The sequence below is a fragment of the Euprymna scolopes genome, chromosome 5 (genome assembly GCF_053919585.1).
Source record: "Euprymna scolopes isolate OS-2025 chromosome 5, ASM5391958v1, whole genome shotgun sequence".
In the NCBI taxonomy this organism is placed as follows: domain Eukaryota; kingdom Metazoa; phylum Mollusca; class Cephalopoda; order Sepiida; family Sepiolidae; genus Euprymna; species Euprymna scolopes.
This window is the reverse complement of record NC_136486.1, coordinates 82761177-82778659: the sequence shown is the minus strand read 5'-3', so window position 1 is coordinate 82778659 and position 17483 is coordinate 82761177. Positions and strand designations below refer to the sequence as shown.

Below are 17483 nucleotides of genomic sequence, written 5' to 3'. Positions count from 1 at the left end.
TAAAGTAAAATGAAATATTTATAAATAATGAACATAAAAATTTCTTGGACAATATTAAGTTTAGCTAGTTTTAAATATAATGGGTATCTAATAGGAAGTTAATATCCTAATTTATTAACTTTAAAATTAAATATTTTTTACTTCAATTATATGATTTTTATATATTCAATAATTTCCTGTTATTAAAAAATTAGAAAAATTTTTGTCCTGTTACAGTGACATGACAGATTATCCAGAAACAAAAATGAAACAAATGAATTTTAACTTTTGAACTTCCATTTTTTATAAATAAATTTTTTTTTTCTTTGTAGTTGTTTATCACTTCACTCAAACAAGTTGATTACATCTGGTAATTTTTCTGACAATTTTCAGCAAAACAAAATGCTTAATGAGCCACACTTTTAAGATCCATATTCCAGTTGAAAAACATCCCAGATAGAGTGAGGTTTTGTCTTATTGTTCTATGAAAAGTTTCTATCTTTGCTTTGCACTGACATTAATGTTTGGCAGAAGTACTGTCTCAGTCAAATTCCTTGCCTAGTACACTCTCCGACTAGACATCAAGCATGGAAATGGAATGCCAGGAGAGCTGTTAAGCAACCTGTCTCCTTTAACATCAGATGAACAAGAAAACAATGGAAGTAGTAACATTCTAGGGTTGATGTTGTCAACGACGCCAGTCCAATATGACCAGTAAATGTGTGTCTCCGCTTACACTGTATCTCCTTGTCTCCATAGAGTCAGACTAGAATCAAGTTCAACAAACTTCTTTCTCTGCTGATTGTTCTAAACCCATTCCCTTGATCATGTATTGGTTAGGTAGTGAAAGAATTTCTTCCTCTTGGTTGCTGTAGTAATCATCACTCTCATTATCTATGCAGCCATCTTTTTCATCGGTGACATGAACACAGAAGCTGGTCTGCAGTAAATTTCCACACAGAACACAATGATGATGTCCATAATAGATTCTGGGCAGCACTAGACTCCTTCTTACAATTGTAGTGAGCAGTTACACCTACTTCTGGATAGTTTCACATGCTCTTGAACTCTCTCCTAAATTAAATTTTTAAACTTTCCTTCACAATACTTGTCAATCATTGGACTCCTCTTTGTATTCTTGGATGGAGCTTATGCTTATTATGGCTGTATTCCCAAGCAACCCAACTTTTGGATCGAAGATCATCACTTCAGGCCTGGCACCTGCTATAGGCAGCCCTGAACTACCCAAGATGAAAATGAATGGCTGCTTTTGACCCTTGTGCCACACATCCGAAAGTCTTTTTTACTTGTAATCAGATTTAGCATTGAGCTTATCCTGGTTAACTTGCTGTTATGAAGGGGATCCCAGCGTGTCGCTTTTCCTCCACTTAGCAATGTGCTTAAATTCTTTTGAGAAAGTAGGATTTTAATATGGTGGCACTGCTTGCTAATGGTACTCTGTCAATGAAGCCACTTCCACAACTGTGCACGACACACTGCTTACTAAACTTCCAAGGTGTGAGGCAATGCTTTTGGAAAAAAACGAAGGGTGGGAGCAACTCATTCTTCTTCTTTGCCACATGGTCGAAAGGCAAAACTTTGCAGTCCATTTTGCTGCTAGGCACAGGGACAGGAATATGTTCATTCGTTTCGGCAACCTTTACCATGTGATCATCAGATGACGACCAATCTCCTTTTTACAATTATATCAAGTTCGAGCACTGATGGAAGCATTTAGCCAGACGGTGAAATATACCGTTCAAATCAATGGAAAGTAATTGTGGTGGTTACTTTGAACAGAAAATGGTAAAGCAACTACGATGATGGTTGCTTCTTCTTCCTTTGTGTTAAGAATGGTGGTGTCTATACGTAAGATGCAGACACCATGATTCCACGTTAAACAACAACAAATTGCTGCAGCAGGAGTACCACAAACTAGACATCAAAAGTTTTGTCAGACTAGCATGAAAGGCAGGTCGACAACAACAACTTTACGTTTCTGAATTTTTAAAATAAGGATTATTTATTATTTGGATTTTTCAGACTTCTAATCTTGAGTGTTATTTTTATGTTTCGATCAATGCAGCATGCGACCTTCCTCAGGTGTATATTGTCAAACTTGCGAATCTGCATAGAATTTCAAATGGAAAATTTATTTAATCCATGAGGGTAGCATGCTCTTGTTCCAGCAGTTATGACTTGGTAGATGTCGTTTGCACTAGAGATTGAATCCAGGAGTGTAATTTTTACAACTGAATTTTTATGTTTTGGACTTTTTTCAAGTAGGTAAAAACAAAAAACAATACAATTAAATCTAAACTTTATGGACATAATTTATGCATCTTAGCATACATTTATATAAAATAAAGTTATGTGTATATATACTCTATCCACTGTGCCACGGGTCAAGACCAGAGGTTAGATTAACCGAAACATTATGAAAATAACACTCAGAGACCGGTTGAGACAAAAAAATGCAGACTGCTGCTCCTATTCACCGTCCAATTTCAGTCGTCTGCCCAGTCGGGTGATAGTAGAGCCAGGATAGGCAATGAAATTCCACATTATCTAGGTGAATTCCAACCAGCATGTACAGTTGCCAGGTACCCTTTTCAGCCACCAGGGACATGAGCTTTGTTTTGGAGGCATTGATGTGCATCCCTAATCTGCGAGCAACAGTTTGCACTCTGCTGAGCACAGCTAGCACCTCCTTGCCAATCGATCCAAGCATCTTCCTAAGAAAGATCAGACACCATCATATTTTGCCCAACCATGACCCCCTCACAAACTTGAAGGGGTTCATTGAAAATATAATTGATTGCATAGTTGAAAAGAGTGGGGGAGAGGACACAGCCATCAAATATCTGACCTCATCTCAAATGTTTGACTCGTCACCGTAGTAGGCGGCCATACATAGGTCCTCGCAAACTGATAGCTTTCAACAATCCTCAAAAGTTTTGCTGACATATCTGCCTGTATGATTGACCAGAGCGAGCCTCATGCAACGGAGTCGAAAATAGCTGCAAAGTCAATAGATCAGATGACTGTGGGTTACTAAAATGCTCAACAATTTTCAAGGGTGCACTAAAGATTGAAGATTTGATTGGTACAAACCTTACCTGATCGAAAACGAGATTGAGAAGGATGTGTACAGGAGTCGTAGATACTTTGGAATAATTTTATTTATTGGAATTCTTTCAGATGAGTAATTTGTATATTTTATTTATTTATTTGCGAACTGTTATCCTCATCAACCTGATGAAGGCCAGAGGAATAGTTGGCTGAAAAATAGTGAAAGAGCAACTATGAAGATGAGAATAACAGTTCGTAAATCTATCTATATATATATATATATATATATATATATATAGATATATCTATCTATCTATAAGTGAAAATGTCTGTGTGCGTGTGTGTACATTTTCCTACCAAATAACTGTCAATTTTCGGTCTACAGACTTGAAATTTGAGATATGGGGTATTGAGATTTGGGAAAATCTTTTTAATCAGGTTTCAACCAGAAATTTTGCTGTTTAGGGGTCAAAGTTCAACAATTTGACCTTTGAGGACTATCAAACTCCTCTGCCAATTTTGGGTCTAAACACTTGAAATTTTAGATATAGGTTACTTGGACATTGATTTAACTTTATAATTTGATTGGAGCCCGAAACAATAAATGCTAAGGGGTCATAATTGGGGTCAAAGTTTTAAAAAAAATTGACCTCTGCGGTTTCTACGAAATTACTCAGCCAATTTTTTGTGTAAACATTTTAAATTTTACATAAAGTGTAATCAGACATAGGGCAACCTTTTAATCGTTTTTTGGCCGGAAAGTTGGTTGCCAAGGGGTCAAAGTTCAAAAGATTTGACCTTTGCGATCTCTAGCAAAGTATTAAGCCAATTTTGGGTCTAAACATTTGAAATTTTACATGAAAGATATTCAGACATGCAGCAAGCTTTTTAATCAGTTTTTGGGCGAAAATTTTGCTGCCAAGAAGTCAGACCTTTGCAGGCTCTAACAAATTCCTCCATCAATTTTGGGTCCGAACACTTGAAATTTTAGATGTAGGTTACTTGGACATGGGTCAAAAATTTGATTTGATTTGAGCCCAAAATATTAAATATTAAGGGGTCAAAATTGGGGTCAACTACCAACTTTGTCTCTATGGTAGTTAAGAAGCCTATTATATAGAAAGGCATTAAGGTACATATGCACACTTAATAATATATCCATACGCACATAAAGTTATGAACAGTACATAGAGCCCGAGCAAAGCCGGGCTGAAATAAATAAAATATACAAATTACTCATCTCAAAGAATTCCAATAATTAAAATAATATATACTATTCAGTACGGACCAGAAAATGGAAGATCAGATAAAAAAAAAAGCCAAAAAATCCAACCTTGATCACCCTTTGGGGCCCGTGGCACAGTGGATAGAGACATTAAATCTCTACAGTTCCAAGTGAGCATTGTCTGAAGATAGTGGTTTCAATCCTACTCAAAAGGCAGCCAGAGGATTAGTTGGCCAAAACGTGGTGAGACAACAACAACTATGGAAGGCAGTAATTACTGAACATACAGTTCAAGATTCAGCATTCATATTCCATCGCGATTAACAACCTGACGAAGGCCAGAGGAATAGTTGGCTGAAACATCATGAAACAGCAACTATAGAAGATGAAGATAACAATCCACAAATAAATAAATAAAACTTTGGAATCAACGCAGAAGGAGAACTGCAAAGGCCTTTGGCACAACATCAATGAGGCTTATTTCCCAGTAATTTGAGTAGATTTTTCTATAGCCTGTTCTGGAGAATGGGCGAAACAGTGCCTCACTCTAATCAGAGGGGAATATTTCAGTGCACCAAATTGCCTTGAAGACTCATAAAACTAGCAGGGCAAGCACCTCAAGGACAGCATCATAAATTTCTACCAATATCCTATCCTTAACAGGAGCCTTGTTTCACAAGCAGTACAAGACATCTCACTTTATTTAACGTAGGTTGCGCAGTGTTGTAGTCATATTGGGCCACATCCACATTCGCCACAGGGTTAGAGTGATTAAGCAGCTCATCAAACTGTTTTTTTTTTTTCACTGTATCAATCGTTCACCCAGGTCATAGCGCCATCATTCAAACAAATGTCGTAACTACTCGGTTTGCCTGCTTCACTATCCGGTAAAGTTTATGTAAAGTCTCCATAGGCTGCTGCATGCTCAGCTTCTTCTGCAAACTCTTGTCAGTGCATGGTTGACAGATTAACACAGCGTCGCAGATCACGGGAGTTGGTGCACACGTCACCTCATACATCACGCACTTACTCTTTGATGTGGAGAGTCTTTTGTTATCCAGTTCACCAAGGTGCTCATGTGCCTAGTTGATGGTAGCAAATTTAAGGACATGCCATTCTGTCTCGGATTGATATTCTCCATTAGTTTGCATAAGAGAGAATTGGTTTTGATGTTCAACCCTGAATTAAGAATCAGCGTCCAACTTTAAATTGGCAATGTTGATATGTTTTGGCTGTTTAGTCATTTGCCTTGACTGAAGTCAAAGACATGTTGAATGAGTGTGTAGTCTGAGCCAAATTCACTACTGGTAAGCATGTCCCTAAAATGCATGAGTAAAAAAACAAAAACAAAAAAAACAATATGCATGCACCAAGATATATAGTCTGATTGGTCATATGGCCTTCATTCTAATGCCAAGTGATAAGATGATAACGTGAGTGTTGGTTACCACAAGGCATAATTGCCTGGACGTGTTGAATTCAATTTATGTTTTATTAGACAGTAGACACACAATTGTAATTAAGTTTGTGTTACTGTACTGTTCTCCATTCTTCTTTACAGTTTTCTAGGAAATATCTTACCTATATTTCTTATGCATCTGAATTGTTATCAAAATTTTAAATCTTATTTGATTTATCTCTGCATCCAGACAATGTTGTGTAGTTCTACTTATGAAGCAAACTTAAAATTTCTCATTAGGTTTTTCAAATCCGCAAGAATCAAAAAAAGATCTTTAAATGATCATTTACCTGTACTTTCTTATTCCTTCTATCGGTAAGCATAATTAAATACTGGTGTGCCTGTTGCTGCCTCACATCTTTGAGTTGTGCAGCAGGCAGTTGCAGGGCAGTCAGTGTCCCCGTCAGGTCTCCTTTGGAAATAGCATCATTAATTAAACCAATAGCATGAATCCCTGAGAAAAATAAATTAAAATCAAGTTAGCTGATTTTTACAAAGAATACTTTTTATTAAATTCAAATAGGTAAAAACAAAAAAAAAATAATACTATTAAATCTAAACTTAATGGACATAATTTATGCATCTTAGGATATATTTATATAAAATGAAGTTATGTGTACATGTTTATATCTTTCTATGTACAGGATTCAGTTCTAAATTGATTATGAATTTTACTTCACTATTGCTAGGCATAAGGGTTGGTAATCCCAAGAATTTTTGTATTTTAATTTAGTTTTCTACAACACAAAGAAAATAGGTGCTAGAAGCCCTTTATAAAAATTAAGATACCTCCAATTTTGGTAAAAGTAGGCATTAGGTAATACCCCCTAAATTTTAGTTTTATTTGCAGTCTTTTTTAAAAGAGTTTTAAGGACATAATATGGACACAAACTCATTTAAAAATTCAAATGTTTCAGATTTGCATTAATTTGATTTAAAGTCATTTGACACTAATTACACTAAATTCCCCAAATTTCAATTTTTTTCTTAAGAATCCTTAAATTTCAGCTTTGAATTTGAGACATTTTCGAAAATTAAAATCGTGAAATGAATTTTGATCAAAAGTGGTTCTAGACATAAGATTGATTTTAATTTTCATAAAGGAGCAAAAAAATCCAAAATATTACTCTGAAAATGTCTATAAAGAAAACTGTTCACATGTCATAATCTTTCTGTATTTTTATTTGTGTAATTCTTGCTATTATTACATGATTTCAACTGTCAATATTCTAAAATGATAATATGACCATAAATATTTAAAATCTCATAGCATCTTGCTATGAACATATTCTAAGTGCACTCACTGCACTCAGGCCGTGATTGTTTGTGCGGATTCAAAGTTGTGACTCAACTCCAACACCAGTCTGAGTGTCAATATGGTCTCAGTTAATGATGTAGGAGAATTCTCCCTCCAACTTTTGTTTTATAAGTTTTATTCTTTTGGTGGTTATAATGATGCTCATTTTCTTTTGAATAACAAGCTTGAAAATAAGAAATTTTAGCCCAACCAAATCAAACATATGTCCAATGGCTTAAAGTCTATATGGCTTGGAGAGGCACATGCAACCAACTCTTTGTGAGATTGATTGATTGGTTTTATGGCATATCAACCTATGTGGTCATTTCATGCCAGAGTCTTTTTTATATACATTAAAAGTTATAAGTTTTATGTATGTATCTGGTGTTCAGTGTCTATGTTTATATAGTTAGATAAGGTATTTTTTTTTGTTGAGTAACCCTGTTATCTTAAAATATTTGAGAAGGGTAGTTGGGTCTACATGAGTGAATACAGTTTTTTCCTTATATAGATCCAGTCGTTTTTCTTTTTTCCAAGTCTTCGCACCTTGTTAATGTGATTTACCGTGTATGGTTCCTGGCAGGGTATGCAGAGTGGGGCTACTTTTTTGAGTAGGTAGGAGTGTGTTATAGAGGTATGACCTATTTGGAGTCTTGTTATTATAACTTCCTCCTTTCTGATCATTCTTTTGTTTGGTTTCAGTTTTCCTATGGTTTCCTGGATTTGGTATAGCTTGTTTCTAGTGCAGGAGTTCCACGACTCTTGCCATGTGTTTCTAATATATTTGTTAATGATTTGTTTTAGATCGGTATGAGGGATCTTATCTTTGGTTGGGGTCAAATTTAGTGCTGCTTTGTCAGCTCTATCATTACCCTTTATGTTGATATGATTGGGTATCCAACAAAAGAGAATGTTTTTATCATTAGGAATATCATCAAATCTATTTAGGGTTTTTGTGATTATTGGGTTCGTTGGTTTCCTGTTTTCCAGTGTTTCGAGTACTGATTTGGCATCTGAACAGATAAGGAATTGTTCATCTTTAGAAGATTCTATAAGATCGAGTGCCATATACTGATACTTCAGTACTGTAGATGGATGCTTTGTCTGGTAATCTTTTGATTAGGATTGTTTTATTGTGTATGGCTGCACATCCAACGTTGTCTCCATCTTTTGAACCATCTGTATAAATTGTTGAGTGTTTGGAATACTTATCTTTAATTATTTGGAATTTTTCTTGATAGATGATTGGATTGGTTTTTGTTTTAGGATACTTAATTAGGTTTGATATTATTTGTGGTTGTTTTGTCAACCAGGAGGGATAGTTAAGTTTTACAGATTTGTGTATTTATTGCAATGTCTATCTGGGCTTTATTTATGGGTTCTTCCATACGTAGGCTAAACAGTTTTATAGCATTTTCTTTTCTATCAAAGAGGTTTTTGTATTGGGGGTGGAAGACACATTTGTAGGCAGGATTAGTTGGACATGAAGCCAATTTTGTATAATATTGTAGTCCTAGTTTTTCTCTTCTAAGTGATAATGAGTGTTCATCTGTTTCTACATATAAACTTTCCACTGGGGAGGTGGGGAAGGCTCCTAGAGCCAATCTTAGTTCTTGGTGATGTATTGTGTCTAATTCCTTTATGTAGGACTTTCTTGTAGATCCATAGATATAGCATCCATAATCCAACTTGGATCTGACAAGGAATCTGTATAATTTAATTATTGAGTCTTTGTCTGAACCCCAGTCTGTGTGAGCTACTACTTTTAAGAGTTGGATGGCTTTGTTGCATTTTGTTTGAGGTATTTAATATGAAGAACGAAAGCTTTTTATCAAAGATGATGTCCAAATATTTATATTGATCAACTAAAGGTATAATTTCATTGTCCAGTTTCAATATTGGGTCATGGTGCATTTTCCGGATTTGGCAGAAATGAATGGCTTTTGTTTTTTCTTTTGAAAATTTAAACCCATTTTTTGTTGTCTATTTATTTTGTTTAGACAGTTGTAAATGGCGTTCTATTCTTGGAATATATTTTGATCTACAGCAGATCAGGAAATCATCCACATAGAGGGCAAATTCTGTTCTTACATTTATATTTTTAACAATGTTATTTATTTTAATGCTAAAGAGTATGACAGACAGGATGCTTCCTTGTGGTACCCCTGTTTCTTATTTTTTACTGATGGATAGGGTATCACCTAATCGTACATTAAGTTGTCTATCATTTATAAAATTTGTGATAAAAATGGGTATTCTGCCTTTTAATCCTAGTTCTTGTAGATCTTTTATAATGCCATGCCTACATGCCGAGTTGTATGCTTTTTCAATACCGAAGAAGACTGCTGTAAGATGTTCTTTCTTGATAAAGGCTTCTGATGAAGGTTTCTAGCCGAATCAGGTGATCCATGAGGCTTTTTTAATTCCTAAATCCTGACTGATAATCTGTAATCAGATTATTTGTCTCAAGGTACCATATTAATCTGCTGTTAATCATTCTTTCCATTATTTTGGAAATACAGGGTGTCATAAAGTTTGTGTGCACTTTAAAAAATTTATGACTTTATTTATATTTGCGATAGAAATAATCTGTAAAAAATGTTATAAAGTTTCATGTATCTAGTTTTAAGTATAGTTATTGAATAATTTTTCACCACAAAATTCGTAATAATGTTTAGATAATTAAAAAATAAGTAAAAAATATTTTCTTTTGTTTCTCAGAATCAATTTGATCTCATGGCTTCAATTGAGGAAAAAGTAAACTGTGTCCTTTGGTTGGCTGAATTGAAATCTACTATTGCTGTACAAAGAAAGTTTAGAATTGAATAGAATAAAAAAGCGCCTCATAGGAATACCATTGTTAAATGGATGAAAAAATTTAAAGAGACATGCTCTGTCCATGATAAACCACGGTCTGGAAGGCCATGTGTCAGTAACGAAAGTGTTGCTTCCATAGAAGAATCCTTTACTGCAAGTCCAAGAAAGTCTGTAAGACGGGCATCATTGGAACTCTGGCTGCCAAAGTCTACTGTGCATAAGATTCTGCGGGCAAAACTTCATATGAAAGCTTACAAAATTTAATTACATCAACAGTTGCTAGAAGAGGATTATTATACACGGCTAACTTTCTGTCACCAGTTCAATGAAAAACTTTGCAATGATGATGCATTTGTAAGTAATTTACTGTTTTCTGATGAAGCAACATTTCACATTAGTGGCAAGGTCAACAGGCATAATTGTCGAATTTGGAGAACTGAAAACCCAAATGAAACTGTTGAACATGAAAGGGACTCTTTTAAAGTTAATGTGTGGTGTGCTTTGGGAATAAATCGAATCATAGGGCCATATTTTTTTTGAAGATTGTGTTATTAACAGTGACAGCTACTTAGATATGTTGCAGAATTACTTTATTCCGCAACTTGAACAATTAAACTTGAAAGATGATAAAGTTTTTCAACAAGATGGAGCTCCTTGTCACTTTGCTCGATGTGTTAGACAGTTTCTAAATCAGGAATTTCCGAACAGATGGATCGGGAGGGGTGGACCATTTCATTGGCCTCCACGTTCACCAGATTTGACTCCATTAGATTTTTTTTATGGGGACATGTGAAAACAATTGTGTATGCAACCAAACCTAGTTCATTGGAAGATTTGAAAGCTAGAAAAACTAATGTGATTTCAGGCATTACTATAAATCATTTGGCAAATGTTTTAGGTATAGGGATTACTATGGCCTTCCTCCATATTTCAGGAACGTTGCCACTTTCCCAAATATCATTAAATATTTGTAGTAGGTAATCTGTAGACGTATCAGGAAGTTGTTTTATAAATTGATAGTGAATTTGATCAGGGCCAACAGCTTAGTCATGAGCTTTGCTTAGGGATACTTTCAATTCATTTTTAGAGAATGGCTGGTTGTATTTTTCTGTATTATTTGTCTGAAACTGGAGTTTTTCCTTTTCTGCTTTTTCCTTAATAATTTGGAATTTTTTGTTAGAGTTTTTGGAGGAGGAGTTTTTGCAAAAGTTTCAGCAAGACAATCTGCCATTTCTTTCTTGCTAGTATTTTTTTGGTTATTATAGATCAGGTGTTTAGTAGGGTTGCTGTTACTTTTCCCTGAGATTTTTCGGATCATGTCCCAGACCTTTTTACTTTTTGTATTTATTTTTGATACATAGTTTTTCCATGGCGTTCGCTTTGATTCTTTAATGGTTTTGCTTTAGCTCTACTGTTTTTATATTTATCGAGATTTTCTTTAGTTGGTTCTTTTTTGAATTTCCTTAGTATAGCTCGACAAGTTCTAATGGCTACTTTGCATTTTTCTTCAAACCAGGGTTTATTATGTTTTGGGGAGGTAGAGCTTTTTGGAATGCATTCCTCAGCAATATTATACGGTGTAGTGGTAAAATATGTGATTTTATTTTGGTTTGGATTATTATCCGATGTTAGTTTAGTCCAACATAAATTTTGGAATTTTTTCCAATCAGCCTTCTGTAAGTTCCATTGGGGTATTTTGTTTTCTGGCATTGGATCATTGTTTTCAAGTGTAATGGGAAAGTGGTCACTTCCATATGGCTCTTCTAGTACATTTCATTTGTAATCCAAGGCAAGTGTTGGATCACAATGTTAAATCAATTGATGTGAATGTACCAGTTCCTGGATGTAAATAAGTGTTTTATTATTAAAAAGGTATAGATTTTCGTTATTATATTTTCTATAATTTTTCTCCCCTTTGCTTGTTTTTTTCACTTCCCCATATCTCATTATGGCTGTTTAAATCTCCCATAATGATGTATGGCTTTGGAAGTTGCTGTATTAGATTGCTTAGATCTGTTTCTGTGATGCCTTCAGGAGGGGGGGGGATATGTATATTGAGCAAATGATGGTTTTGTGGAGTGTTGCTTCTATTGCAGTAGCCTGCAGTTTAGTATTAAGTTGTATTTGACTTTGGGGTATGTTCGTGACTTGGATCTTTTACGTTGATTTATTTGTAGTTTTTGTTGATCGGATTCTATTTTGCTCTTTGGAGCTTGTTTTTGGTTTTGGTCACTCAATTGAGTTTTCAAGGATACTAGTATTTGCTTCTTATTAGTTTAATTTTAGTTGGTTTTTAAAGTTTCAATTAGATTTTAGAGTTCAGAAACTAATTTATTGAATAACTCTTGGCAATTTATTTGGTTAGTTTGGCTTGAATTTTTGTGATGTTTGCATAGGTGTTTACTTTTTGGTAAGAGTCTACCATTTTCCTTGCTTCAGAGAAGGATATATTCTCTTTGTATTTTACTTCCACAATTTCTTTTTCCTTTTGGAAGGTTTTGCATGTTTTGGAGTATGCTGGATGGTTTTCCAGGCAATTTGGGCATTTTGTTTCATTGGGGCATTCATTTTCCGTGTGGTTGGATTCTTTTAGACCACATTTTCTACATGTTTTGTGCCGTCTGCAAACTTCTCTATGGTGCCCATATTTTTGGCATTTAAAACATCTCAGAGGGGCTGGTATATATAGTTCCACTTTTTCAATTGTATATCCAATTTTGACTTCTTTTGGAATTTTAGGAGTATTAAATGTTAGTATATACGTCGTAGGTATGAATTGACCGTTCCTTTTTATATTGATTCGGACATGATCAATCACTCCCTGTTTTCTTAGAGCATTTTTGATTTCTTCTGTCGTAGCTAAGGTTAGTTCATGACTTCTTATGATGCCTTTAGAGGTATTTAACCTTTTGTGAGCAAAAGTTTTGCATTTATAAATATGGAATTTTTCCATTCCTAGGAGAGTTTTTGCATTTTTGTAGTTGTCTACTGTAACAAATAGGTTGCCATTTTTCATTTTTTTTTTTTTTAACTGTTTTAGGATTGCTGTTTTGAGTTAATACTTTTTTAATTAAAAATAGGGACAGATCGCTGACCCTTTTTTCCTTCCAACGTTTCAATAACTATGAATCTTGGGAAGTTTTCTTTATCAATATGTTCAAGATTGGATTCTTGCTCACTGTCTGAGCTGGTAACGTCTGAAACGTTAGAGTGGGTTCTTTTGGTTTTTCTGGGTTTTTTAGTCATTAGATCCATGTATAGTTGATTGGTTTTTCATCTTTCTGGCTCTCCACCCTCCTTGGAGCCCAAATGTGGGAGATGTTAGGGGGGAAACCCATTCGCCCTTTCAACCCAAGGATACAAAAAAGATATACTCAATCAGTTGAGTTTGTGCCATTGCTTCCCGATTCCTCCTTTAGTTTCATTTTCCCAGTTTAATAGAAACATTGGGTAGGCAACAGTTGTGTGGTTTTATCTCAGCAATTGATTGACCCTTGCCACCGTCTTCTAACACTTATTTGGTTTGCCTGTTTGTAGTAAGAGTAAGATATTGTATTATCTTTAGACTTGATTTTTTTTTTAATTTGAAGTTGTAATCAACATTTGCCAGTGTAAGTGTTAGGGCTTGGTATGACAAGCCGATTGAGTGGATCGGACCTCTCCGACCTCCCATCTAGTCGAGGTAAAAACCGAAGTGGTGTGTTGCAGGGCCACAACTTTTTTTCCCCCAAGTCATAGACTCCTCAACCACCACGATCCCGTCCCAAGACATTACGGGTTGCTACCTATGGCCAACAGGTAGCCCCATTGAAGGACTTCTACTCTCTACAGGGGGACAGTCAGCATATTCTGATGCCCCACCGATAGGGTCAAGTGAAATCTGGTTTATTTCTTCAAATAAGCATTCTTGGATTTTAGTTTGGTTGTTTTTATAATTTCCTTTCTTAATCATAAAGCTTGGTTTGGTATTCTTGGTGGATTGTTGTTTTCATTTTTGGCCTTGTAGAAAATAATGGAGTTTTGCAAAGGAAAAGGTTGTAGTATTATTGGCTGGACCGTTTTAGTTTAGGAAGGGAGGGGGGCTGTTGTTTTTGCAGAACATATTTAAGTTTTACAAAAGAGGATTAAAAACAAAAACAGAAATTCAATGTAGATGCATTTTGTTTCAGGAAGCCAAAAGACAGCCTGATCTGGTAGCACCAGCTCTTTGTGAGTCTCCAGAAAAATAAACTGACCATGAGATGCACAGAGGGCCAACTTTGCCTCCCCCCCGTTTCCTCAATCTGTTGAAATATGTATAGATATATTAATGCTCATTAGTGGAACCTTTGAAATGATTGGCAAGAATTAATGAGAGTCCATTAAGATACTGCATTCTGTTTAAGACTTTTCTTGAAATGGAAGAATGAGAATGTGACAATCTCCGGAGAATGTAATATTATTAACATCTACAGAAATAAAGACATCATAGCATGAAAAAAAAAATGTCATCAATGAAACAAAATAATACCCTGGCGGTGTCAAAGGAAGATGACAGTACCGTCTTATCTATGTAAACTGTGATATCACTCTTGGTTGTCAGCTAAACTCGTATAAAAAAAAAGAAAAAAATGCAATTTCAGTTGCCCTTACTTTCATGCTCCTCTTGGACTTGCTGATGAACTTTCTCTACACACATCACAATTTCATGGTGAGTGAGCTGTTCACATGGCATCTGCAAATGGGATTACATTTTTTTGTTTTTACATGAATATCCTTGGTTACTCACCAAGAATTTGGTATAAATAAAAATGTAAACACAAACAACAACTTCTACTCAAAACATTTTTTCATAAAATTTCACTTTCAATGTAATTGTCTTATCAATTAATATAAAGCTGATTGTACACTGTAAATATTAAAAACTGTAATATATTAAAGAAACATTTAAGGTATTAGCATTCATTCTTATCAAATTTAAGGTATTAGCATTCATTTTTATCAAAATTATTTTACTTTTTGCCTTTAGTGATACATTTTTGCAGATTTGTTTTTACATTGTCAATTAATCATATTTCAATCTACAACAAAAAATGAAAGAGTAAATTTTAAACGAAAAACTTGTTTCAAATGTAAGAGTTCAGTGGATTTTGTAAAAATATTCCTTTTTCCCGCAGCGAAAATTAATTTGTATATAAGCAACTTTCATTATTTTAATATCTTTTTTAATACAGAAAACCATAATTACAAGTGTTTTTCTCAAAAATTTAAAAAAACAAAACATTTTAACTTTACAGTTAAGGAAAATGTGTTTTTATTTTCTAGATTTTGATACTTGAAAGATTAATTATTTTTTTTTTACAAACAATAGAAGCAGAAAAGGACATTTTTTTAAATTATTAAAGAGTAAAATCAAACTATTTTCAGCTTATAAGTTGTAATATAAAATATTCAATTTCAGACCATCAGGCATTTAACATTTTTTTATTTACAACACAGTTAAAATCTTATAAAAAGAAAACTGATGTCACTTGAATCTATTAATATCAAAATTCTAGAAATATCCAAACTTCATTTCTTAAGCAATGACGTTTTTATCCTTCAATCAAAAGAAATGATAAAGGAATAGTTCTATGGCATTTCATACACTTAATATTTGAATAACTGAAAAATCCTAAAATAACGAAAACTAAATTTTTCGTTCTTTTAGGATTTTTCAGTTATTTTTTTGTTGTTTCTGTATAAAAAAAATAATGGAAAAATAAAAGAGAAAACAATTATTTTAAAATATTTGACCTTTACTTTGACATTAAGCTTAATAGTTTTTTAATTTGTCATAAATACTTAATTAACTTAAAACTGTTTGAAACAAAATTTCAACATTTTTCAATGTAATACTACACATTTTTTAATAAAATAACTTATAAAAAATTCTCTATAGAGAATTTAAGTATACTTAATAAAAATGTATGGAATTGTTAACATGTTAATATGCTGTAACTAATAATTATAAAAGAAAAAGGACTTTCACAATAACTTTCTAATTAAAATTATAAATTAAACATCAACATTTAAAAAAAAAAGTAGGTAATAATTTGACTTGATAAATATTTAAAAACTGGAGGTAATATTTAACAATATTTTTTTTTTCAAAGTAAAACATTCAACAGAACACATCAGTATTTAAATATAAAATTGAAATGCTTTACAAAAAGCAGACTTAATTATAATGAATAAATTCCAAATATTTAAAGTAAATCATCTCATTGTTGCAAAGCAAAAACATGGACATTTATTCGTTTATAAATACTTCCCTAAGAAATGAATGCTTATCTTTATTAAAAAAAAAGGTAGAATTTATTTTTAGATATTCATTTTTAAAAGATGAGGCAAAGACACCTCAGATTTGTTACAGTATGAACCGAAAACTTCTGAACGTATTTGTGTATTTAGAGGGATAGTGCATTAGAATATGCCTATAAAAAAAACAAAAAACACTTACCCCACTTTTACGCTGTTTTTCACGAACTAAACTATTCATGTATTTCTCGCTGAGTTCAATGTCCAACCCGGGAATATGTGCATTTGGGTTGGACAGAGCATTATATGTTGTCTGCGAATTTCTTCGTTCAATAGCAACATTTATTGCAGCAATAGCCGAAAGTACTAGAAAAGAAAAAGCAAAATTTATATTTTAAAATAAATAAATGCATGAATATATATTTAAAGTAAGTTTAATGAGTTTCAATTTATAATCAAAAGAACATATCCATTAGGGATAATTTGAACTTTTCTTAAAACCTTATACATAAGCCATTTTCCATTCATTGTAGAAATCCATCCTACCCCTTCAATGCACATGAGAGATTTTATTTAAACAAATCTAATAAACAAGTTTATCTGAAAATACAGCTGGAGAAAATGTGAATAATGAAAAGTGGTATATTTGTTTCTTGAGAAAATAAAATTGTTAATATATTATTTTATATTTAAAATGAACAAACTTATAATTTCCTATTTCGTCCACCTGAAAATGGTGTATATTTTATTTTAAAACTGCAATGTTTAAATGATAGCAATCCTTTTATAAGATTACATGTTGTGATGGTGAATTCTATTGCAAAGAGGATTGGTTATAGAACTTGATAAATAGAAAATACAGCAAAGAACAATCAAAGATAAATAATCTAAGGTTTATTTTCAGCATCAAAAATTAGATCAACTACAATTATGTTAGGATTGATTGATATAAATGTAGGTTATTACAAATGGCAAATAAATCCAACATAAATTATAAGATGCAATCAATTTTAATTTATTTCAAGTTAATCTAAGCTTTTAGAAATTTTAAAGAATTAAATAAAAATCATGCATTTCATTAAACATTAATTTATTCGAGAAACTGAGAACTTAAAAAATAAAAATTACTTTTAACAGCATTAAAAATTTCATGATACTCCAAAGGAGCTTGTTTTTCATTTCTAATACTGCAAAACTCATCATAGTATAACATTGGTGCCGTGTCATCAACAGGATTCAAAAGGGCAGCAGGATGCTGAAGTGCTCTCATAAGCTGCATTGCATCTCCATGTTCAATACAATTGTTAATGTTTTTTACAGCTGAAAGTTCTATAAAAAAAAAAAAAAGACAAAAT

The 17483-nt window shown here is 33.3% G+C and overlaps 1 protein-coding gene across 1 annotated transcript in view; it reads right to left on the bottom strand.

Moving 5' to 3' along the window:
* The window catches only part of LOC145276893 (ras GTPase-activating-like protein IQGAP1), a 274771-nt gene that overhangs the window by 91546 nt on the left and 165742 nt on the right, over positions 1 to 17483 (bottom strand). Inside the window, exons 13-16 of the mRNA XM_080128329.1 lie at positions 17257 to 17457; positions 16331 to 16494; positions 14482 to 14563; positions 6026 to 6189 (exon numbers count right to left, since the gene is read on the bottom strand). Of these exons, the coding sequence (XP_079984455.1) occupies positions 6026 to 6189; positions 14482 to 14563; positions 16331 to 16494; positions 17257 to 17457 (611 nt within the window). The remainder of the gene's footprint in view (positions 1 to 6025; positions 6190 to 14481; positions 14564 to 16330; positions 16495 to 17256; positions 17458 to 17483) is intronic.